The sequence below is a fragment of the Heptranchias perlo genome, chromosome 30 (assembly GCF_035084215.1).
Source record: "Heptranchias perlo isolate sHepPer1 chromosome 30, sHepPer1.hap1, whole genome shotgun sequence".
NCBI lineage: Eukaryota > Metazoa > Chordata > Chondrichthyes > Hexanchiformes > Hexanchidae > Heptranchias > Heptranchias perlo.
Genome location: NC_090354.1, coordinates 4303934 through 4330104, shown reverse-complemented (window position 1 = coordinate 4330104; position 26171 = coordinate 4303934). Strand labels below are relative to the sequence as shown.

General features: G+C 41.1%; 1 protein-coding gene across 2 annotated transcripts in view; it reads left to right on the top strand.

Annotated features, from left to right (window-relative positions):
• Nucleotides 1–811: 811 nt before the first annotated feature.
• Nucleotides 812–26171, top strand: part of npepps (aminopeptidase puromycin sensitive) — a 190131-nt gene continuing 164771 nt past the window's right edge. The window contains exon 1 of one of the 2 annotated variants that reach the window (XR_010957995.1): nt 812–1171. Coding sequence is in view for 1 of the 2 variants with exons in the window: in XM_067968761.1 (XP_067824862.1) it covers nt 875–1171 (297 nt within the window). In the remaining variant the exon portion in view is untranslated. The remainder of the gene's footprint in view (nt 1172–26171) is intronic. The other variant, XM_067968761.1, reaches the window with a different exon arrangement.

Genomic DNA, 26171 nt, shown 5'->3' with positions numbered 1-26171 from the left:
CGGCTGGCGCAGTCCATGGGCTCGGCAGGGGCGAGGAGGACAGGCAGGAGGTTGGCGAAATTAGCCCTCAGCAGGTGCGCTGGTCAGGAAGGTCGTCGGGAAAGAAGGACGGGGCAGTTGGGGTTGCTGCTCGTAAGGAGACAACGACGAGCGCTTCGATGGGCCCCTTTGAAGAATGCTGAGAGGCACTGTGGGTTTATCCAAGAGGGAGTCAAGCCTGGGACTTTGCAGTAACATGTAGTTTCTTTTACATACATAAAGCTGTAAAATTCCTTACTAACTTCAGTTTCTCCTTCCTCCTACAACCTTCAGGCCTCACATGATCACCATTTTTTGATTCTGCTCCCTTTTTCTCCTCACTCTTTCCAACCTGGGTGGTGCCTTCCACTGTTCAGCCCCTTCACCTCAGTCTCCAACAACACGCAGTGAAAAAACGACACACCTCTGCCTAATAATCAATTAGTAGGCCTCGTCAATCGTTCCCATCCCCCCTCTCTCCCAGTCATGCGCACCCTTGTGAACGCGCACGCAGCCCCACCCCCCCCTTCTACCCACGTGACCACAAGGCGGGGATCCGCCGCCGACGTAACGCCGTTTCGTACGCGCATCGTATTGCGGATGCTCGTGCCAACACGCACGTCCACCACCGCCTCGCCGGGACAGACGCGCGCGCACGCGCACGCACGTCCGTCCGTCCGTCCACCGCCTCGTCGGGCGGACGGGCGCGCGCGCACAAACGGACGCGCACACACGCATACAAACGGACGCACTGCCTGGGCGCGCGCGCACGCTCGCTCGCTCGCTCACAGCCCCAGACGGGAGGAGGCGCGCACGCACTGGACGGGAGGGGGCGGTCAGTTTGTCAGCTTCATTGATGTTGCTCGGCGGCGCCGCCGCGGTTCTCGTTTTTCGCCGCCTGCTCAACGCCTCCAGCTGCTGGAGAGGCCGCGTCCTTCGCACCCTCGGAGCCCGATCCCCGACACACGCAATCGGTAACCGGGCCGGCGTCAGGAGGCTCCTCGCCACAAGCGCTCACAGGCCAGACAAAATGCCGGCAAAGAGACCGTTCGAGCGGCTCCCCTCCGACGTGACCCCGGAGAACTACGCGCTGTGCCTGAAGCCGGACCTGATCGACTTCACTTTCGAAGGGAACCTGGAGGCCTCGGTGGAGGTAAGCACCAGCCTGCACAGGAGAGAGAAAAACATTCCGCATTTTAACCCCGTGCTCTCGGGTTCGAATCCGCGTTAAAGGCCGCAAATTTACCTCAAAAAAAAAAAATCCCCGGGGCGCAGGTTTGCAGCCAGTCCGGGTGCTGGCGGCTCAGTTGCAGGCCTTTACCTGGACCTGTGGTGGTGGTGCTTTTAAATCTTTAATTATTATCAGTGTAATTCTCCAAAATAGGGATTAGGGAAGGAATTTATCGTTTTAAATCCCGATTACTTACTGTTTCTATGATTCCAGGAGGAGGAGGAGGTGGGGGGGGGGCGGAGTTTTTTTTAATAAACGGTCTTAGTTTAAGCAGAAACACCAATGGATATATCTGGGCAGAAGGACGTTGCTGTCTTTCCCCCTTTCATTGCAATGAAATGCAAAACAAGAAATTACAGGAATGAACGTTGTGTAAAATGTAAGCAAAGTGGGGGGGAGGGGAGGAAGCACACATTTTGTGAGAGGAATGTTGAATCTGTCGTTCAGTGTCTTTTTGTGACTGGCGCAGGCGCCGTGTTTCAGGCTGTTGCTATTAGCAATCTTGAGTTTTATTTTATTTAAAAAAAAATCTTTGCTTTGTACCTTTTTATATGAATATTATTGTGTTTAAAGATACTGACTTTTTTATTATGAAAGTGTCTTATGCCAAGATACAAGTTCCTTATGTGGCGTTAATGGTTTATATATAATGTCATAAAACATTACCTTTTCGAATACACTTTGTTTTTGCTTGTAAAATATCAGCTAACGTATTTCCTTCTTCACAAAGCATTGGATTGCAGCCAGTATCTATAGATAATTAATCTACACTGGCTAGCTGGTGAATTTTAACTCTTGATTGCTCTTTCATTGATGTTTGTCGCACAGTTAGCTTAGGTTGCCTTTTCCTAACTTTACTAAATGCAGATCCTGTCATTTATCTGGGTCTGAGTTCAGTTCTAATTGAAGTGGCCAAAAAATGTGTACATTTATAGTGTCTGCATCTTGCGAGCTTAATTGACATTGGTAATAGTTAGTTGTGGTCAATACTTCAGAGTCCATTAATTCCCTTTGTCACTTGGTATTTATTTTTGATTGTAAATTTGTTATTACTTGATTTTGTTATGTTGCCATTTATAAATCTGGCAGTATTTTAAAAATATTTGCCAGTTTGAATTTTTTGGAAATCGTATGTCCCCACCCTTGTTTCCAGAGAGGGCATAGTGGCCTTTTCAATACTTGGGAGCCCAATTGCGACTTTCCATTTGTCACCTGGCATTTATTTTTGATCGCAAAACTGTTATTCTAATGGCTGTTTTATACAGTTACTAATAGATTATATAGGAAAGTGTTAAAAATGCTTGCCGATCTGCATTTTTGGGGGTACTGTATCCCCATCTTTTATGCAGAGAGGCACAATGGCCTTCTGTACTTTTTTAAAAAACAGAATGCCGGTATTAACAAAGTTGCTCCACAAGGAATTGTGATCCTTGAAATGATTTCTTTTTGTTGTGGTTTGATATTTTGTCGTGGTTTGATATTTTGTCCCAAATGCATGTGTATCCATTTAGGCCTAGTGTACAGTAGGTGGTTTCAAAGCACTCACAGACTTATGATAATACTTCTCCAGGGATTGAACTAACCACCTGTCTGGAACAGGCAGTAAATAGACTGAGACGGGCCTGGGTTTATTAACTGTCTGTTGGATAAATACAGCCTGGGAGCATTTTTGCACTTAGAATATCAGCGATTTATCCAACATTAAATTCTCAAGGATCAGAATTAAGGTGAGAAATTATTTACCATATAAATTCTTTATTAACATCTCATGAGGAACCACGGCTTTGTTTTCAGTACTAGGTATGTTTAACCACATTGTGGAAACTTATGGAAAGATGACTGAGAAAGTCTATTGCAGTAGAATTAGGCTGCAGTAGAAAGGAAGAACGAACATGTTTGTTTTTCTTTGTTGTATCTGATTATTTGTCTTTTCTTTATTCCTTTTGTACAATTGGGGCCTGTAAGTGTATTTACAGCAGTGAGACACTGGTGATTTTAAATGCTCAGTTTCCTGTGGAATGTTATAAGTTGACCAAAAAAAATTATCATTCTGCCAAATGAGCAACGTGGTTGAGTCCACGGATGACTCAGGACGTGCACTGAGGGGAGAAAAAAACTTTTGGGTTCTGGTCTCTGAATAAATTTCTAGTGATGCCTACTGGAGAGTGTGTGTATACTGATTGAGGTCAGGGCTTGACTATAATGCACTCTAAAGTTGAATAATCTGCAGATGCTTTCTGTCTAGACTCATGGATGAAGAATGGACACTTTCGTAGTTATCAGAGAGTTGCCAGGACTATTTCTAGCCTTGTTTCCCTGAGACAGCTTTCTTCACCAAGTTCTCCCTCCCTTCTCCTGTGTTTGAATATGGAGGTCGCCAGAGCTTCAGAGCAAAAACAAAAGTCCTGTTTTCAAAAGCTGTTCCTCAGATGCAATTTAACATGTACTGTTTTGATTATTTGAAGATTCTTATTTGCACTATTTTGATAATGCTTAAAAATTCAATTTAATGAGGATAAGTAGAATGAAACATTGTGGAAAATTTCACATTTGTCTTGACTAATTGTAGTTCAGAACTAGCAGAAAATACTTCATAGCAGATCAGTGGATACAAGTCAAAAAATAAAATCTGAACCAAAATAGAAAATGTGGAAACACTTAGCAGGTCAGTAAGCATCTTGGAGAGAACAGACGAGTGCACATTTTGGACCTTTCAGAACTGAAAAAAAAGAGAGCAGACAGGCACATGAATCAGAAAAGGGGGGAATTTGGTGGAGGTCGCATGTTAGGGTCAGAAAAAAGGGGATTTGATAGAGGTCGCATATTAATATAATCAGTATAAGGGAGATTTGAAGTCATCGTTCAGACAGGATGGTCACAGGACATAGAAAAATTAGATGTTTTTTCTGAAGCTTGCGTTGAGTTTCATTGGAACAGTGTACGTGGCCAAGGACTGAGGTTAGACTGGGAATTTGAGGGGAGTTAAAGTCTCTCAGGTAGCCAGAGGTTGTATTTGAGGCAGAATGGAGCTATTTGGTAAAGTTGTACCTTGCTCTGCGTTTAGTTCCCCAAATGTAGAGGAGACCACGCCGTGATGCTACATCTGAAGACGTCTGCGTAAATTTCTGTCTCCCGTGGAAGGAGTGTTTGGGACCCTAGGCGGTGCTGTGGGAAGAGATGAATGAGTAGGTGTTGCATCTCCTGTGGCGCCAGGGGAAGAGCAGCTCGAAGTTGGGTTGGTGGAAGAGTGAATCAGGGTGTCACAGGGGGAACGGTCCCTCCGAAAAGCTGACCAGAGACACGGGAATGGAAAAATGTGTTTTGGAGGAATCGTGTTGTAGGTGGCAGAAATGGCTGACGGTGATTTGGCAAATGGGGAGGCTGGTGGGATAGGAGATGAAGACTTGGGGTGGGTGGGTTGTGGGGGGGGTGGTGGGAAGAGGGAGTCATCGGAGCAAATGCGACACAGATAGCAAAACTAGGAGAAGGGATGGAATCTTAACAGGATGCAGGGTGGGAAGAAGCATATTCCAGGTAATTGTGGGAGTTGGTGGGCATGTACTGATGTCTGTTGAAAACCCAGTGCCAGAGATAGATAGGGAGAGATGAGCCCAGGAAGGAAAGGGAGGAGTCAGAAATGGTTCACATGAAGGTGAGGAATGGATGGAAATTGGAAACATATAATTTAAAAATTCTCAAGATCAGAGTGAGAGGAGTAACACAGTTGTTAATATAGCGTGAGATGAAGTCTGGGAAGAAGCATGAGTAGGACTACAACAAGGAGTTTTCGAACATACGCTACAAAAAGGCAGGCACAACTGGGACCCTTGCGGGTTGCCATTGCAACTCCTTTTATTTGGAGGAAGTGAGTGAAGTTGTTCAAGGTGAGACTAAGTTCAGCTAGGTGGAAGAGGGTGGTCGATGGCGACTAGTTGGGCCGCTATTTGTGAATGTAAGGCGGAACATATTTGGTATTGGGGAGAAATTTCCCAATTTAAGTCACTGATCTATTTGAAGAAACGAAAACCCATCCCTGTTTAAAAAGAAGTGTGGGACCAAAAATTAAAAGCAAAAGTTTAAAATGGGGTTGGCGTGGGGAGAAAGATGGGTATAAATCAGTGAAGCCAGGTAGCCATCAGCAAAAGGAGCACTAGAAATTATACTCTGTGACTTGAAAATTGGAACTTGTTGTTTATTGTGCATATTATCCTGGATTTTACTGAGGTAACAGACAATTCCTGTCGTTTGCTAACCCACATTTTCAATGATTAGCCCCAATTAGGAATAATTTCTGTATTTGTGTGTGTCTAGAGAAGATGTTGCAGCTATGAATGTTTTATTTAGTATCATTGTATTTAGTGGTCATTGTGACCTTTGTTCACCGCTGCCATTAATAGTATCAACGTGACACTGGATGTCTGTTACAGTAGTTAATTACTGAACTATAATTGTCTTCGGCTGAAGTGCCTTGGGAAAGATTGTGTAGCTTTTGGTGGCACTAATAAACAATCAAAAGGGTGTAGTAAAATTAAATTATAATTTCCTGTTGTATACCTCTTTTGACTCTTGAATTGATTCTAAAATCATAAACCATTGTTGAAGTAATTATTTTCTATTTTGGATAATGTTTGTAATGCAGAAGATAATTAAGTTTGTTGTAGAAGTCTGTGTAGGTTTTCTGTCAATTGTTGCCTTCCAAGCAACCTTGATACCAAGCTTCATTTGGGTTTTAACAATAGTGATAGGTTTGGGAAGAGAGAAATCTGAGGAGCTCAGCTAGAGACAGAGTGTCTGGGAAGAGAGAAGAGGATTGGGAAAGCAAAGATTTCTGTTTGGAAGAGAAACCATAACGAAGAGGGAGGCAACTAAAAAAATAAATAAGAACATGTTAAATATGAATCGTATGGCATGGTCGATTTTAAAAAAAATAGTAATGATGGAATTGATGCTGGTGTGTGAAGATCTGAATATGTGGAACTAAAGGGGTTTAATTTTTGAGATTGAGGATTTTCCCCCAAATGTATAGTGGCAGGGTGTTGCAGTAGGTTTCATTAACCAATTAGAACTGTCCCTTGTTTGGTAGTAATGCCGGAATGGAAAGCAGGGACAACTGCTATTCAACAGTGTCTTTTAATGTAGTGAAATCTTTCGTGCTGCCCAGCAAAGGAGATCGGACACTAAGCAGGAGTTGGGGGTGAAGAGTTGGGAGAGGTGACTGAGGTCATGGTGATAGGTATTTTTGAAAGCGGGATAAAGTGTAGATGGAGGGGTTTGAATTTTAGAATGCAGAGACATCTCCCACTGATTGAGTGCGGGAAAAGTTATTATACAGTAGATCAGAGTTGGAAGAGCAGAGTCTTGATGCTGGAATTTAGGGCTAGAGGAGGTAGCAGAGTTGGGTTGGAGCAAGCAACTGCTCAATGTGTGATACAACATATGTTGACTTGGGAGTAGTAATGTTTCATAGAAAAATAAAGCTTCTCACAACTGTGTAGGTATCTATAATTTGGAACTACTATACCTGAGGGGATTGAGTAGTGGAGTTGGATACAACTTGACTTGGGCTTGAATCTAGCCCAGACTGATGGGATAAAACTCCTCTTTTTGAAAGCTGTGAAGAATCAATCTTAAATATCTGTGGGAATCACAACCTAGTGAGTGAGTCCACAGCACAAGCTGCCCACAGTTCTATAAAGATCGCTGGTGTAGGAAATGAAGACGCTCATTCTCATGCAGTAGGAAGGGATATCAGAGGTTGAAGTGAACTAAACAGAGTTCAACCCTGCAGGTCACGTAACCTGCTGATGCATGAACAATGACGACTTGAGTGAGGTACGGGAGGGCTGTTAGTGGAACTGTATTCCAGCAGAAGCTATCCTATGGAGAGGAATAAAAGTAGAAAACAATGGATAATTGGAGGAAAAAAATTGTACTCTTGCCTAAAATATTTTAGCACAGTACCACTTAAATACATAATGCTTATTTGCACAACCTGTTTAATTGAATTACTTTTTAAAAAAAATTACCGATTTTTGCCTTCGACTAAAAAAAGCCAAGGATGAGAAAATGGCCTTTGGCCTATTTGATCGTATCCCTCTAGGCTTCCAATTCACTCAGCTTTTCATCCAAATGCCCCTAATGTCTTTGACTCAATTACTTCACCTGGAAGATTATTCAAAATGTTTAGTCTTGCATATGGCATGCACTTCCTGTCCTTAAGGCTTTGTTCTTATTGTCACAATGTTTCAGTAATGCTTTTTATGTCAACATTTATAATGGAAACTTCAAATGGGAACATTTGTGATGTGAATTTATATGTAAACATGTTGCCATCGCACTTTGTTGGTAAACCAGTCAGATCTTTCAAAAGGCTTTGGGGAAAAAGTCCACCATTTTTTTCCAAAGTAACTGACCTTTCTATTGTCCAAAATAAAGATTTAATAGAATAAAAATTCAAGTAATTATGTATTTCACAATAACTTGATAAAATGTATCCACTGAATTGTCTTTTGTCTTTTAATATCTTCATTAAAGTTTTTACTTGAAGGCTTCAGAAATTCCCATGAACCTGGTCTTAGAGTTGATATTTTTGCCCAGATGTGACTCTGCCAACTGAAGGCAGATCCTACAGCATGTGCAGTGTGCACTCTTCCCAAGATCCATCAAGCCCAATTTCTGTTCAGCTTCCAGCAGTTTCTGCGTGGCTGTGTTTCAAAATTATTTGAAGAAAGGCTAGAAGGAAAATTTCAAAAGCTTCAATCAGGTAAAGTTTGTTTTTAGTGTGTTTTTAAACAGGGAGAGAATATGCATGTTTGTCAAAAAAAATGACCAACTGTACCTGTTGCAGCTTCTTGTGCCTTGTTAACTTCAGAAAAGATATTAAGCTGAGAGAGTCAGACTGAGTTCTTGACGGTCTTTCCTTGTCCTAAATTGTTTTTTTGAGTCGAATTTTGAAAGCAAGCAGAAAATCTCTAACTGTGTTTTGTTGATGGTTAGAAAATGTGAACATTTTAATTACTACCAGCTGTGAAACCGATACACGTCCAAAAACCAATGGCAAAAGTTACAACTCAGTACTGACAGATCCAGAAACCCATCCCAATCCCCTCAGTGCTGATAGGCACCACAAATCGACAAGTGAACCAAACGCTAAGGCCCAGCCCCATGTTCTGCCAAGTGTGGGGTCACCCCTCCCCGGTTGTGACAACCCCGGGTCACCCCTCCCCGGTTGTGACAACCCCGGGTCACCCCTCCCCGGTTGTGACAACCCCGGGTCACCCCTCCCCGGTTGTGACAACCCCGGGTCACCCCTCCCCGGTTGTGACAACCCCGGGTCACCCCTCCCCGGTTGTGACAACCCCGGGTCACCCCTCCCCGGTTGTGACAACCCCGGGTCACCCCTCCCCGGTTGTGACAACCCCGGGTCACCCCTCCCCGGTTGTGACAACCCCGGGTCACCCCTCCCCGGTTGTGACAACCCCGGGTCACCCCTCCCCGGTTGTGACAACCCCGGGTCACCCCTCCCCGGTTGTGACAACCCCGGGTCACCCCTCCCCGGTTGCTAAACCTCAGCAGCCCCACTTTATTTTTGCCAAACCCCAGGACCATCCTCCAATGTCATCACAGCTCGCGGCCATCCCCCAGCAAACTTATTTCCCACTCCGCGTTCAGTATTGCTATCAGATATTTACCTCTAACTGATGAACCTGCATACCACCTTGCTCTGTTTTCTCAGCTTTAAAAATGATAAGTGATGAAAATTAAATACATTAATGAAGGAATATCTATACAATATATTAAAAATCTTGCATCTGCTTTCACTTCCTGTTAATTTCTTTCCATTATAAATTTCTATTTCCACATTTATAATGGAAACTGCCCATATAAACTTATCACCCTGTAGTTACATTCTCCCTCTCGTGAAGGTGCTGCAGCGCCACCGCTGGTGGGAGGGCATAATTACAGCACAAGTTTACATGGGCTGTAAATGTGGATATAGGAATTTAAAATGGAAATAAGGACTGATTGTATGATTTTAAAATGGAGACTGCATTAAATTTGTGGGCGCTAGTTTAATTATCCTGTATCCTCCCATCCAGCTTCACCTGCAGATTGCACTCTTGTCTTGTTTCACATGTGCAATGTGATGGGAGATTGACAAGTATACAAATTGAAGGCCACTCATTACCATTTTCACACAATAATGGGCAAGAGTTGTGGAAATTGATCCCAAAAGCCCTGTCAAAATAAAAATCCCTAAATAATAGTAAAAACATAATTTGATTTATTCAGTCACTGAATCAGTGGCCCTGTTATATCTCCTACATGACGCAAACACTCCTATTGTTATAAAACAGCACATCTGCTGACTCAATGTGAGCAATTCCATGGGATATCCACGAGTTTGTTTTAAATTTACTTTTCACTTCTTCAAAAATTATGCCCTGTGGTCCTATTGATCCAACTTGCATGGAGTATTCTGGGTTCACCTCATCTATACTACTTGCTATCTTATATATTTCGATAAGATCCCCCTATAATCAACTTTTCTCAAGACTGTAGAGTTTAAACTTCACTAATTTACCTTGATATGTCATTTCCTTTACACTATCTTTATCCTTAATGCTCTTTCCACTCTGTCTAAAGTGTGTGTTTGTCCTTTCTGAAACATGTATTCCAACATTCCATAAGCTTTATTTAGTTGCCCTTCCACATTGTCTCGACATTGAAAATGATCTGTTACTCAGGCCCCTTTGAGTGTTTCTGCCCTATTTCTATACTACGCCACTCAATATTCATCCATTTGTGAGCATTAAATTTCACTTGCTATTTGTCTGCCCAATTGTAGAACTCACCTAAATCCTTCTGCAAGTCACTAATTGCACCTTCTGCTCCTGCTCGCCATACTTTAGTGTTTGCCTATTTACATCAAAACTACAGCACAGAAAAGGCCATTCGGCCCAACTGGTCAATGCCGACGTTTGTGCTGCACACGAGCCTCTTCCCTCCCTACTTCATCTAATCCTATCAGGATACCCTTCCGTTCCTTTCTCCCTCATGTGCTTATTTATCTTCTCCTTAAATGCATCTGTGCTATTTGCCTCACCTACTCCTTGTGATAGCGGGTTCCACATTCCTACCACTCTTACGGTATTCAGTAGAAACCTTTTTACCTAATCGGATTTATTAGTGACACTTTTTTCTTTTTATGGCTTCTAATTTTGGACTCCCCCCACAAGCGGAAACATTTTCTCTACGTCTACCCTATCAAACCCTATCATTATCTTAAAGATCTCTATCAGGTCCACCCCCAGCCTTCTCTTTTCTAGAGAAAAGAACCCCATCCTGTTTAGCCTTTCCTGATAAGTATATCCTCTCAGTCCTAGTATCACCCTTGTGAATCTTTTTTGCACCCTCTTCAATGCCTCTATCTCCTTCCTACAATATGCAGACCAGAGCTGTGCATAATACTCCAAGTGTGGTCTAACCAAGGTTCTATTGAAATTTAACATAACTTCTTTGCTTTTCAATTCTAACCCTCTAGAAATGAGCCCAAGTGCTTGATTTGCCTTTTTCATGGCCTTATTAACCTATGTCGCTATTTTTGGTGATTTGTACCCCTTTCTGGGTTTAGACTTACTATATTTGACGTGCTTGCAATTGATTTCTGCATCCAAATCATTTTACATATACAGGAATGTATTTACACTACAATGTTAGTGTCACTGCCAAGTGGTTTCTGCTTTGCAACAACACTCAAGTATTATAAATCCAACCTAACCCTGGTGAGAAGCAGTGTGAAACTGCCTTAGTACCCTTGTGCTTGAGTATGAGGGAGTGGCTGAGATGGTTAACTCTTGTGCTTCATTTTTAAAAAAACATTTTTTTCCATATGCCAATAAACCTTTGCATGAAAAAAATTCCTTATAGCAACTTCCTTTATTATTCTTGTGCTCGTCCTTATTACTATTCACTGACCAGTGGAAAAGGTAATTCAGTATTTAAGTGCAGTCTGGGTTAGAGGTAACTAAGCATGGTTATGTATTCCAACATTCGCTAAGCTTTTTTTAGTTGCCCTTCCACAGTTCTTTGACATTGAAAATGATTTGTTAGTTAACCTATTTCAGATGGTTGTGGGTTCAAGCCCCACTCCAAAGACTTCAGCACATAATGCTAGGATGGGACACATCAATGTAGAATTGAGGGAGTGCTGCACTGTCAGTGGTGCAGACTTTGGATGAGACGTTAAACTGAGACCCCATCTCGGGTGGATGTAAAAGATCCCATTGCATTATTTGAGGAAGAGCAGGGGAGTTCTTGTGTCCTGGCAACATTTATCCCTCAACCAACATCACTGAAACAGATTATTTGGCTATTATCTCATTGCTATTTGTGGTTCCTTACTGTGTGCAAATTGGCTGCTGCTTGTCCCCACATTACAGCAGTGCACACAATGCAAAGGTAATTCATTGGCTGTGAAGTTCTTTGGGACCCCCTGAGGATATGAAATATGCTCTATAAATGCAGGTTTATTCTTTGGTTTATGCCTTCAGAACCTTTCATAACTTTGAACATTGCTGTTATATCCATTTGAACTTTTTCTGCTGCAGTGAATACAGTCCTCATTTTTTTAAGTCTCTCATCGTAACTATTCTTCTTAACCCTGGTGTTACCTTAGTGAATATATGTTGAGCTTTCTTCCATGGACCCAAACTGTAAACAATACTCCAACTGCAGCATAACCATATTTTGTACAGATTCATCAGCATCTCCTTACTTTTGTATTCCATGTGCCTATATGTAAAACTAGAATCTAATTTGCCCATTTTATGCTACTTTTAAAGATCTGTATACTTGTATCCCTAGATCTCTCTTCCTCTACTCCATTGATAACTTACTATTTGGGACAGATTTCCATTTTCATTATTTTTCCCAAAATATGCAGCTTCACATTTATCTGCGAATTGTAATTAGTATACATCTGCCCACTCTCCTAACCTGTCAGTCTCCGGCATTTTTCCTCATAGTTTGCTGTGCTTCCTAATTTATCAGCAAATTTTGATATTGCTTCCAAGTTCATAACCAGAACATTCGTGTATTGTACAATAATAACTTGCTGGTGAGTAAAAATTCTCCTCCTTATTGAATACATGTAGAAAACCATCAACTCATTCTACCATTTCCCTTCATTTTCAACTATTGCACCACTTTTATTCTTTAGAGTTCCAATATCTTTCCTGACCACTCTTATTATTAAAAACATTGTCACCTATAAAACTGATCCATTTTAAATGAGCATGAGATTTAGCCAGAGATTGATTTCCATGTTAATGTTGGCTACTTTCCAATTGCCTTCTGTGTAGCATAACCTTTAGAGCATATTGATGCAACGTAGCCTTGCCTAAAAGTCTTCAAGAGGAGTGGTAACAACTTCATTTGGTGTCTTTCTGTTTGTTATTGCAACCCAAACATACAAAATGTAACCATTCTAGGAAAGAATAATGTTGCAAGAGAACCTATTCATTTCAATGAAGTTAGATTAATTGAGTATTAGTCTGGACTTAGTGAAATGGGGCACGTTGTTCTTCGTGAGTCTCTGAGACCTGATCTTTTCTGAAGTTACATTTCTGTATCATTTGTGACGGTGCAAATTTTTACAGCATGTCATTGAGAAACATTTCATTGAGTGTGGATAAATTACTGTCTGGGTTCTTAATCCAGCACCTAAATGCTACTTTCTGTAGATTTAAGATGTTCCTCTTTGAGGAATTATTTGAGGACCTTGCTAAAAGTTTTTTTTCCCCCCCTCCCACCAAGTTTGTATGTAATTTGCATAGTGGGAATTGTGCCAATTAATGTAGGTGTATTGGGTTAATTGAAGAAATTGGGAATAGGAGAATTTCCATACCTTTACAAATAGCTTCTTGAGCCAGTTTTTCCAATGAGAAAATTAATGGGTGTTGTCAGTGCATATTCATTACATGGTCAGTTCTGGATTTTGGTTGGGCCACTTGGGGGACTGCAGTGAGTGGATCTGAGGTCATTAGGAACATGAGGGTAAATTGGCCTGCTTGTGCAGTTAGAAACCAGCATTGGCATCAAAGCCTTGGGAGCAGGTCATCTGCCAACTCTCCTGACAGCATTGGATTGGAAGTGGGTGGTTAGAAAGACGGGTATGTAATGATTTTGAAACAATACCAGCAAAGAAAGCTGCAGAAACTGTATTTCTGGAGCTTGGTTGTGCAGTGTATGAAAATGTTCATTGGGATTGATTTATGTTTAGCTTAATTTAAAAGGACAGAGCTATCTATATGTATATATCATGTATCAGCCTTTATTTTATGCTTAGTTTAATTGTCTTTTGATTTGCACTACCATTTACCTTTTTGTATTGGTTAAATAGCTAAAGCAAATGTAAGTAATGTTCAATAAATACATTGACTGCAAATTTTAAATAAATGTTTATCAAATAAATCAACAGTGCCAAGTTTCAGATGTAACATGCTGACCCGAGAGCTTTCGAGTAAATGTGCTCAGGAATTTAACCGCAAATGGCTCTCCGCTTCGGGTTTATTTCTGTTGCACTGCATGTCATGACTTGGAGAAGGCTAGTGTTCCTAGAGTGTAGTTCTGGTTTCTATTGCACCTGACTTCCTCCCTCATTACTGCTTGTATTAAGCATCCCCTACTCTCTCTGCAATGTATGTTGAAATTCTAAGTCAGATGGATTCTGTTTATTTTCAAACAACTTTTTATGGCCTTAATGTCCAGTTGCTGCATCATCTTTTCCACAGCATCCTCTTCACCTGGTGTTTGAAGGGTGGGGTGCGTATTGGAATTTGGCTGAGTTTTTAGAAATACAATATAAGTGCTTTATTTAAACAGAGACAGATAGCAGGAACTTTCAAGGCAGTGTTGCAATTGAGTGTTCAGAAGATGGCTTAACCTGTGAAAAGTTCATGTGTGTTAACTGAAGTCCATTGTTCCCCCTGCCTACTGGTATCTTTAATTGTGTTGCACTCTCTTGTGCTTGTGGAAGTGAGGGAGATTTTAGAATTTGGTGTGTATGATTTCTTGTGGATTGGAAAATGTTTGAGTGTTAGCATCCCTAGAGGATCACTGAATTCATCCAGTGAGTAGCTGAGCCATACAGACTAGAAAGATTCTTCACTATTTTCCCTAAACTCTACCAGAGTAGTGATCAGGGTGCTACAACTGGTCTTTGTGCCCCTGAGTTAGCGAAGCAGGGAAAACTGGTTGGGGTTTCCTCTCTCAATTGCTGTCCAATGACCCCTGGTATTTGCCTGTGTGGATGGCTGCTGAGAATGGAATTGGGCTTGACTATGATGCCATGTGCAGTCAAATAGCCTATCAACAGTCTGTTGAAACTCATAAATGAATAATAGCTGTTTAACTGAGGTACCAAAGGGTGCAGTGTGGACATGGAAACTTACCCTAGTAAGGAATCACCATCTTGAGAAGAGGAAGAGAGAAGATTGATAAGAAAAAATGTTTGAATAAGAAAACAAAAAAATTATTCTAGTGGGTTTTAATATCTGAAAAATCAGCAACAGCTTCACAGTGTCAGGAGTCATATCTGACGCACATAATAGTTGGAGGCCAATCATGGCAGCCACCTGACAATGTTGCCAGCGTTCTTCAGTGCAGTGTCCTTGGCCAATAGCTGCTTCATCAATGACCTTCCCTCCGTCATAAGGTCAGGAGTGGAGCTGTTTGTTGACGATTCTATACTGTTTGCTTCCATTCATAACTCCTCCAAAGATGCAGGCCATGCTAGCCTACAGCAGGACCTGTATCATGTCCAGGCTTGGGCTGACAAGTGGCAGGTAACATTTGCACCACACAAGTGCCTCGCAATGACCATATCCAATAAGAAAAGACCCAGCAGACTCCTCCGATCTTCAACGGCACCATTATCGTGAAGGTTATCTTTGACCAGAAGGAGAAGGTCCACCATCACCTCAGGGCATTTAGTTATGGACAATAAATATGGCTTTGCCAGTGTTGTCCACATCCTGAGAAGCAACCTTTTAAGTACAGATTGTGTTTGTATAGAAAGAATGTTAAAAGGTGAAGACTGGTCATAAAGGGATACATTAGAAGGTATTCTAAATTGGCCAAATGTTGGGATTAATTTTGGTAATTTTTTTCCTTTGTCATGGAAAGGCATCCAAAATTGTCCTGCAAACCAAGTATATGATTTTGAAAAAGTAGTAAGATTAGTGTCTTGTACATAATTTTGATATGTGCTGCTCAAGACCTGGAGAGACATATTAATTGAACAAGTTTTTTTTGCTACATAATATATTTGCAGTTGTAGCATTAAGTAGATCTGTGTATTATAGATTGCTGTGCAATACAAATTACTTCAATTTCTGTTATCTTGACAATCAGGTTTTAGTAGTAAAAGTTAAACATTTTGGTGACTTACTGCCCTTTGAATCCTCTCTATTTACTGCGCATTACAAATTGATGATGCTCTGATATATTTCAGTAAAATGACTCGAATCTTTTTTGTAGACACAGAGGAGATAGGATACGGGTGGCAGAGTTGTGAAGGCCAACTTTGTCAAATGCTGAGTCATTTGTACAATAGCATATGCCAAGTCCTTTGTGAAAGAAAGAAATATTGCTCAGCTGAGCAAAACAAAAGTAAATAAAATATCAGTGTTGGAATCCAGAAGGCCAATAATAAATAATGTAGGTTGAGAGGTTAGATTGATATGTGATTACCTTATGGAGAGTGACAAACTTTGCAGAGCTTTTTCATTGCTGTTTGTGGATCCTAGCTGTGTGCAAATTGGCTACCGCATTCCTACATTACAACAGTGACTATACTTCAAAGTACCTCATTGGGTGTAAAGTGCTTTGGGATGTCCTGAGGTCGTGAAAGGAGCTATAGAAATGCATCTTTTTTCTTTCTTTAACTTTTGCACGGGAGATTAACGGAAAAGGAAAGTCTGGGGGGTCTGATCTGTTCCAAGTATTCAAAATATACAGCGTAAATATATTTATATGGGGGGAGATTATAGGGAAAGGGAGGGAGAGGCATGGAAGATCTAAGCACAAGGATGAGAATTTTAAATTTGATGTTTTGAACCAGCAGACAGTATATTTCAGCGAGAACGGGTGGTGAGTGAGCTGGACTTGTTGTGAGATAGGATACGGGTGGCAGAGTTTAGAGGGTGGAGATAGGACTCTGGTCATGAAAAACTTGAGAATAGTCATATCTGGAGGTGATAAATGCTTGGAGCTGAGGTTCAGCAACAGATCAAGAAGTCTTTGTTCCTGCACCTCCGCAATGCAGCAAAGATGGTAGCTCTTCATATTAGGTATGGGATGAATTTTATAGACAAATACTGAAGGATAAGGTTACTGTAGGGGTTTATTTTGGAGTATTCCTTTTGAAAGCCCTTTACACTGTGACCATTCTATCTTTCTATTATCTATAATGTGTAAAGTAGCGTACCTGATTTAGGGGATGTCCTTGTGATCATAGATCTGTATGTGGGTAGAGTTATTTGATTCGACAGCAGTCAGTCATTTCCAGCATTTTGCTGTCTTGTTGAAGTGACTTGTGACTGTTAAGTGTCATGTCATTTAAAAATGTAGCCTGAAAGAAATGCTCATTACTTGCAGGCTCCAAAGGACAGAAATTTGAATAATCTATCTCTAATAAAAATGTTATGTCTGCGCAACTTGACGTTTTGTCACATTTTTGGTGTCAACTTTTTCCAGCACCACCACTGGCAGGAGTGTGTAATCACAGCGTGACAAGTTTACATAGGCAGTTTCCATTACAAATGTGGACATAGGAATTTATAATGGAAATATAGAAAAATAAAGACAGTGTTTGATTTTAAAATGGAGATTGAATTATGTTTACATGCCCATGTCCAATTATTTCCTCCTCAACACCGTTTCACCTGAAGTCTACACTTGGTATTGATTGCCTTTACAAAATGTTACTGATTATCTACTAGAAATTATTAATATCCTATTTGTGGGATAGTTTATTTTTTTATGTGGTTAGCAAAACTTTGCTGGAAAGGGTGATGGTCACCAACAAATTTGTCTTTCTGTTATCAAAGCTATTTTGAATCCAGTTTTTGTTAGTTTCTGTAGCCATAGGATTTGGTGGTATAATTTTCAGTTACACTGCTGTTCTTTCACTCTTGAGACTTGGGGGGTTTAAATGCAGATCAAATTAGAATGTTAAGTACTTGTTTTGCAATGCTTTAGCATATAATTTATCGGTATCCAACTAGAATCTTCGATTTTGAACAGAAAATATGGGGCTTCCCCAATAGCTCCAGTTGGTAAACTGATGCTTACCAACTGGAGTAGAACCATGTGGACCAGGAATAACCTTAGTCACTGCTGAGTTAGTTAATTTGGGGTCGGATTTGGGGTGCTGTAGTTTAACTTGGAATCCTTAGGACTAGGAGTTGGAAAAATCAACTAAAGTTTTGCTCCTGATTTTTTTTTAAAAAGTGGAAAGTGATCATTTGTGGTTAAATAGTGTCAACCTGGCAAAGTTGGTACTCTTGCCGTTGGGTCTGAAGGTCATGGGTTCAAGCCCCATTCCGAGGCTCCAGTACATGATCTATGCTGACAATCCAGTTTATACTGAAGGAATGCTACATTTTTGGAGGTGGCATTCATTAGATGAGATTTAGAACTGAAGTCCTGTCTCCCTGTTCCACTGTTTGGGTGGATGTTAAAGATCCCCTGGCACTATTCAAAGAAAAGTAAGGAATTGGACTGGTATTCTGATCGATGGTCCTCCCTCAACTAACACTACCAAAAAACATTAAATGGTCATTCACCTCATTGCTGTTTGTGAAACTTGGCTGTGTGTGTTTGGCTGGCCCATTTATTTGCATAGTAACCGACATTGCACTGAATCATTGTATGTGAAATGATTTGGGATATTTCTGGGAGATGTGATAAAGCACTATATAAATGTTAGCTTTTGTTTATGTTTCAACACCTGCTATCTGGATTCACGTGAAGAATGGCCACTTAAGCCACCCGTGGAACTGTACCCAAGCATGAGTCAGCACCTTCAATAGAAAGGTAAATGTTTCTCGCAAGAAAATCCTGGGTAACCATGACCACAATAATTATGACAAATCAACAAAAAAAGGGTTAATGAAATCATAGCAGACCTAACTTTTTAATATTGAAATTGCATTCCCAGGAGAACTGTTCGTCATTTGATCCATGCAATATTATAAATTTCAAAGTAGTACAGAGCCACTCAAAAGAATTGATTTTTACCTATGATAAAATAAAGATGAGAAATAAGAAGTATTAGTCTATGCTAATGAAGTTCATATATCACAGTTTTATAAAGTTAATCTTTAAACTGTCAACAAGAGCAAGGAAATGAGCATGATTAGGTTAACATGGTATTGGAAACACTTGCATACTGATGCTAAAATAAACTCCAATATCATCTGGCATTTGGAGCAGTAAATGATTCATTCAATTGGGTATTCCATTTTGACTACCCTGGGGTTTATTTTCTCCACCTTTTTCTCCCTAATCTGTCAGTGATTTTTTTGTGGAAGGCATTTTCATTTCTTGTGTTGTAATGTTTATGTTTTAGCATTGTATAAATAGCGATCTGATTTTGTTGACCAACATTTGTACCGTTGGGTTTTCCTCTAATAACAGAATGGTGGCATCTGTGTTCATCTTCACATGTTTGTAGTTCCTGTATACATGTACTTCATATATAGCAGGATCATGTTTACAGTCTGCTTGGTGTCTGCTTTTGATTTGACACCGTTGGGATTTTTAGCTGTTTTTGTCTGTCAGTGGAATATTATAACTTTTTAACCTCCTGTGACACCACTGTGCAGCATAATGCTGGAGTATAGTATGGCTGTAAACCAGAGATTCATTAATAACAGATTGCGGAGAGCAAGGACCAAGTTGTTTTCGCTGAAGCAATTGGTCAGTTACATTTTGCAACAGTTAATATGTAACATTTTATTTTGTTACCCCATCCTGTGTGTTTCAGATGTTTTGCGTTTTTTAAAGAAGTACTTTTGTGTTTCACATCTTTAATTTATAATGCATTGTTTTTGAGATGTCTTTGGGTAAAGTTCATCTGAGGCTGATGGATTTGTAGTTGGTCCCTTTTTTATCTTAAATGATTTATTCAGCTATTCACATGGTAATGTTTCCAAAGATTTGATTGCTTTTTACTTTTAATTTTTGATGAGTATCTCTAGTGCAAAGGAAGAAACAGTGCAGTAATGTATGTTCAGCTATTTACAAGCCTGCCTTAATAACACTACAAAGATTGACATCAATCAATACCTAAAGGAATTCACACACAAAATGTGGAATAACATTCTTCAAAATGTGGAATAGCAATCTGTGAAAGGTCAAAGCCACTAGTATGATAATGAAACATCCTATTATAATCAGTCTGAGCTTCATGCATGTCAACTGAAAGAGACTAGCATCGAAAGCACTGCATATAAAATGCATTAATTTGAAATACAATAACTGTTACGTAGATAAATACAGCAGCTGTTTGGTGCACAGTAAGATGCCAAAATAGTACTGAATTGAATGACTAATTATTTTATTTTGGTGCTGTTTGAGGGAGGAATGTTGGCCAGGATACTGGGAGGACTGCATGCTCCCCTTGAGTAGCACCATGGGATTTTCAGCAGACATCTGAACAGGCAGAATGGACTTCAAATTAATGTCTCATCTAAAGATCGGATGGCAGTTGAGAGTGCTACCAATTGAGACAAGTCACTGTACCTTTTAAGGGGGGCAAAATCTCCTCAACTGTCTTCTGTATCTCCCAAACTATGCAGGAGACAAGAACATAAGAATATAAGAAATAGGAGCAGGAATAGGCCATACGGCTCCTCGAGCCTGCTCCGCCATTCAATAAGATCATGGCTGATACTTGGCCTCAACTCCATTTTCGCTCCCGATCCCATATCCCTTGATTCCCCTCGAGTCCAAAAATCTATCGATCTCAGTCTTGAATATACTCAATGACTCAGCATCCACAGCCCTCTGTGGTAGAGAATTCCAAAGAATCACAACCCTCTGAGTGAAGAAATTCCTCCTCATCTCAGTCTTAAATGGCCAACCCCTTATCCTGAGACTATGCCACCTAGTTCTAGATTTTCTAGGCAGGGGAAACAACCTCTCACCAACTACCCTGTCAAGCTCCTTCTAACATAACCTAGAGAAGGACTTGGGAAAGAATAGCAAGCAACCAGATGAAGGCAACTCTCAGCAGTGGGAGCTGTACCTTTCAAAGCTGGGTGCAATGGCTTAAGGACTCGCCATACTCACTGTACTAAAGAGAAAATGCAAACTCCCTGAAGTCATAAGAGGAATTTGTGTAAGAAATATTATACTTCTGATTCCATGAACATTTTGGATGTCTTGCTGGCTAACCATCAAAGAGTTCATGAACAAAAACAAATAAAAGAAAGTGGGAAAGTCCTGATTTGGCCTGAAGACTTTTTAAAAAACATTTGAGGCCTCTACACTGTAATAATTAGTTATTTTTATTTTTCATATATAACTAAGAGGAAGCTTTCAAATTCTTCAGCCCTTTATACCCGTTAATTGTTTATATGAGGGCCCAGTTTTGTGGGTTTGAGTGTTTTTTTATTCTTCATGTAGTTTCACTTTCTATAGGAACTTATCAGTATTTGTAAGCTTTCAATTTCTTTTCTGAAAGCTGTGATGCCTGTTGTAATATGATTCATGGGCCTTCCCACAAAAGGGTGATATTCTTGTATAAGCCTGGGCAGGGAGTGTCAGCTGACTATTTGACCATAAAAGGTCATTTCAGCTGAGCCTGGTTCTTTCCTCACCTAAAGTGTGCAAAGCTTTATTTTTCACTGGGAGCACTGGTTGTCAATTGAGAATGGGAAAGCTGGGTCACCCCCCCCCCCCCCCCCACCCCCGCACCGATCCCCAAGAACATTCAGAATGGTTATATTTAGAACCACTACAATGCAAGAATTGAACACTGGTCCTTCCATGTGGCTCTGTCTCAGTATGAACCAGTATTGTGTTGAAACAGAGAAATTTGGGAGAATACTGCTGAACCAAAAATGTTAATACAAAAGTTAATGGAAGCTATGAATATAGGCTTTACTGCTGGATGAAGTACATTTTTGTCCCAGTTTTCTCCCAGCCTTTCTTGAAGGTGTTGATTCCATGGATACAAGCAGCTGATTTACCCCTCCCATAGTCCATCGCTCAAATGGCTATTCTTCATGTGTGAATCTCAGTGATGTGTTGGCAAACTATTTTACTTGAGTGCTTCACAGCCTAGTCCAATCCTGTGGAGGGCAAGTGTTTCCTCTGAAGGGTAGAGAAAATAGGAGCAAGTCTTTTAGAAGCTAGCCACTGGTGAAGTCTTTTGCTTATGTAAGCAACCAATTTCTACTAGAAACGGACATTTGTTTTCTACAGTGAAGAACTTCTTTCCATATTTTGACTGCGAGAGTTGTCGAGGAAGAGTTAAGATCTGGGTCAAATAAGATTGAAATGTAGGGTGAACTAAAAATAATTAACATAATATATGATTACTTTCTGGAAGTATCCACTAGAGAAAATACTAGTAATATGCCATCTATTGCAGGAAGTTCTACAACTAAACTTAGTGGCTTTGACATCACTTGTCTAAAGATCCTAGACAGACTAAAGGTTTAAACCCAAAAAGCCCCAGTGATATACGATGTACGCACCTGACTGAGACAAAGGATGAAATGTAAAAAGTGCTGATGGTCACCATGAGCGAATTAATGAATAAAAGGGAGGTCCCACTGAACTGGAAACAAACCAACATCATGGCCTAGAATTTCCTGTGTCATTGCTCCCAGATGTACGCACATTCGGGGTGCAAATCAAATAAGCAGCCCAAAAATTGAGATTGTGTATCAATCCCTCTGCCCGAAAGCATCTCCACTTATAATAATGGCCTCGGCCCCAAGTTCCAGAGCCTTACATGTGAGTTTTCTTTAGTTCCCTTGTTCACAGGCTATTCTAAATCATGACCAGAATTTCAAGCATAGTAGGAAAGAGTCATTTTTCTGGTGCCTTATTGCAATTTTTTGAGCGTTTTTATAAAATTTATCCTCAGACCTGCTCTATATTTTCTATTTCTTTGAATGCATTTTTATGGCATTAGTATAAGTTGCATTAAAAATTGAAAAGCTTCCCCGATGGCAGGTTCTTAAACATGCTGTGCCTAATGTGCATGAATGAAGATTTAAATGAGTTGAAACTTTAATTTTCATAGTTAAAGAAGGAATATATGGTGTAAGTTCGGTGCTTCCCTTGGGCCCCGATTGTTTACGCTGGTTTCTGCCCATTTTACATTTGGGTGTGTTCTAATGAGATTCGCAGGAAATTTGAGCATGAATTGACCTTGGTGGACTGGGCGCTTTTTCGAGTCTAATTTTCAGATTGCGCCCACAAAGGAAATTTCAGGTCCTTGTGGGTTGTGAATCTTTGAAATTCTCTATACACCCCCCCCACCCCCAGAGGGCTGTGGATGCTGAGTCGTTGAGTGTATTCAAGGCTGAGATAGATACATTTTTGGACTCTAGGCGAATCAAGGGATATGGGGATTGGGCAGGAAAGTGGAGTTGAGGTCAAAGATCAGCTGTGATCTGATTGAATGGCAGAGCTGGCTTGAGGGGTCGTATGGCCTACTCCTGCTCCTATTTCTTATGTTTATTTTCAAAAAAGGTTACAAATCAAAGCCAGGTAAGTGTACACCCATTAACCTGGCATCAATAACTGGCAAAATATATTACAGCAGTGACTGCACTGTGACAGATGAAATTCAATGGAGATAAGTTCATGGATTTTTAAAATTAATTCGTGGGATGTGGGCATCGCTGGGAAGGCCAGCATTTATTGCCCATCCCTAATTGCCCTAGAGAAGGTGGTGGTGAGCCGCCGCCTTGAACTGCTGCAGTCCGTGTGGTGAAGGTACTCCCAAAGTGCTGTTAGGTAGGGACTTCCAGGATTTTGACCCAGTGGCGATGAAGGAACGGTGATATATTTCCAAGTCAGGATGGTGTGTGACTTGGAGGGGAAACGTGTAGATGTTGTTCCCATGTGCCTGCTGCCCTTGTCCTTCTAGGTGGCAGTGGTCGTGAGTTTGGGAGATGCTGTTGAAGAAGCCATGGTGAGTTGCTGCAATGCATCTTGTAGGTGGTACAAACTGCAGCTACGGTGCGCCGGTGGTGGATGGGGTGCCAATCAAGCGGGTTGCTTTGTCCTGGATGGTTTCGAGCTTGTTGTTGGAGCTGCACTCATCCAGGCAAGTGGAGAGTATTCCATCACATCCCTAACTTGTGCCTTGTAGATGTTGGAAAGGCTTTGGGGAGTCAGGAGGTGAGTCACGCGCCGCAGAATACCCAGCCTCTGACCTGCTCTTGTAGCCACAGTATTTGTGGCTGTTCCAGTTAAGTTTCTGGTCAATGGTAACCCCCAGGATGTTGATGGTGGGGGATTCAGTGATGGTAATGCCGTTGAATGTCAAGGGAAGGTGGTTAGACGCTCTCTTGTTGGAGATGGTCATTGCCTGGCACTTGTCTGGCACGAATGTTACTTGCCACTTATCAGCCCTAACCTGGATGTTGTCCAGGTCTTGATGCATGCGGGCACGGACTGCTTCATTATCTGAGGGGTGGTGAATGGAACTGAACACTGCAATCATCAGCGAACGTCCCCACTTCTGACCTTATGGAGGGAAGGTCATTGATGAAGCAGCTGAAGATGGTTGGGCCTAGGACACTGCCCTGAGGTGTTGCACATTGGAAGAAACCTATTGAGATGTCCTGTTTGTCTGAAACTGCTTTGTAAATGCCAGAGTGCTTTATTGCAGAGTAGTCCTGGAGAATGTAATATGTAAATGAAGTTCAGAGACCCTTAATGAACCCATAAATTTATATTGTGGCCACTGCAACAGAGAGTGATAGGAATCCACTTGTTTGGCAGCAGACCTAGGAAAAGAATACTGACTGGGGCATTCACATTTATTGCTGAAGGGCTAAGCTCCACAAACCTAACATTGTTCACAAATTATACAGCAATGATATAATCAAGACTTCTGCAATGTAGAGCTTGTAGCTGAATTGTCACTTCAAAATGCACAGGACAAAGAGTTATTTTATATACTATTAGTTGTCTGAGACTGGTACATTTGAAGTGAGACAGGTGATGTATTTCAAGAGTATGTCCTGGGGATTTTGTGGTTTTGCGTGCTTTCATTCTGTCCTGATTAACTATGGGACCGGGTGGTAAAGTGGGTTGGGACTGTACTTTCACCTCTGGGACCTTGGTGTGTATCCATCCCAGACAGATGGAATGAAAATCCCTCTCCTTGCAACAGCTGTCAGGCTGGAACTCATTCAATTTGGAACCACTGTTTTCCAGTAGTTGTTCAGACGTTCGTTGTACATAACTGATTTCAAAGTCTTGTTTTAAGAGTGACCGTAATGATTGCAAACATAGGAAGTAGAAGTATGCTGGTCTGGCATATGGGGCATGATTCCAGTAGACTGCATGAACAGTGTCTGCACAGCAGAAAGGCCTCATTTCCACCCCCCAATTTTCTTCCCCCTCTGCAGAAGGTGCAGATTCTTGCTGGAATGTGATTCCTCTGGTTCCTTGTCCTAGTGGTCATGTTTTGTGTGCGCCTTAGACAGTGAGTATCCAGAATTTAATTGACCACTGAGGACCTCTCAGCTGAGCACAAGGTTTTTGTGGCTACATCTGATCAAGCAGTACTCAGGATTGGGTGGAGTGGAAAATATAATTCATTAGTCATATCCTTTTTTGGACGTGTAGGGAAATTCAAATTAAAATGAGGCTTAGTGGAATATGGCAAATCTAGGGCTAATACCACAGGGAAAAAAAAGTGGAATATAGAAAATATAGGGGGGAGTAAAAAAAAAAGTAGAATGGCTGGAGAGAAGGTATGAACATAGGAACAGGATAGGCCATTCAGGCCCTTAATTCTATTCTGCCATTCTGTTAAATCATGTCTGATCTGTACCTTAGCACCATTTAACTGCATTTTTTTCATATGCCTGGATACCTGCCTCTGCAGGGCAGGGTGAGAAGGTGGTTAAAAAAGCATATGGGATCTTGGGCTTTATAAATAGAGGCATAGAGTACAAAAGCAAGGACGTCATGATGAACCTTTATAAAACACTGGTTCGGCCACAACTGGAGTATTGTGTCCAGTTCTGAGCTCTGCATATTTAGAAGGCTATGAAGGCCTTAAAAAGGGTGCAGAAGAGATTTACTAGAATGATTTCAGGGATGAGGGACTTTAGTTACGTGGATAGACTGGAGAAGTTGGGGTTGTTCTCCTTGGTTGCGATGAGATTTGATAGAGGTATTCAAAATCATGAAGGGTCCAGATAGAGAGAAACTATTCCCATTGGCGGAAGGGTCAAGAACCAGAGGACATAGATTTAAGGTGATTGGCAAAAGAACCAAAAAAAATGAGAAACTTTTTTACACAGCAAATGGTTAGGATCTGGAATGCACTGCCAGAGGGTGTGGTTGAGGCAGATTCAATCACGGCATTCAAAAAGGAACTGGATATAGACTTGAAAGGAAAGAAATTGCAGGGCTACGGGGATAGGGTGGGGGAATGAAACTAGCTGGATTGCTCTTGCATAGAGCCAGCACGGACTTGATGGGCTGAATGGCCTCCTTCCGTGCTGTAGCCTTTCTATGATTCTATGATACCCTTACCCAACAAAAATCTAACTTAATTTTTGAAATTTCAAATGATACGGCATCTAATGCCTTTTAGGGGAGAGATTTTCACTTTTCACTACAATTCAAATTTCCACTACCCTTTGTGTGC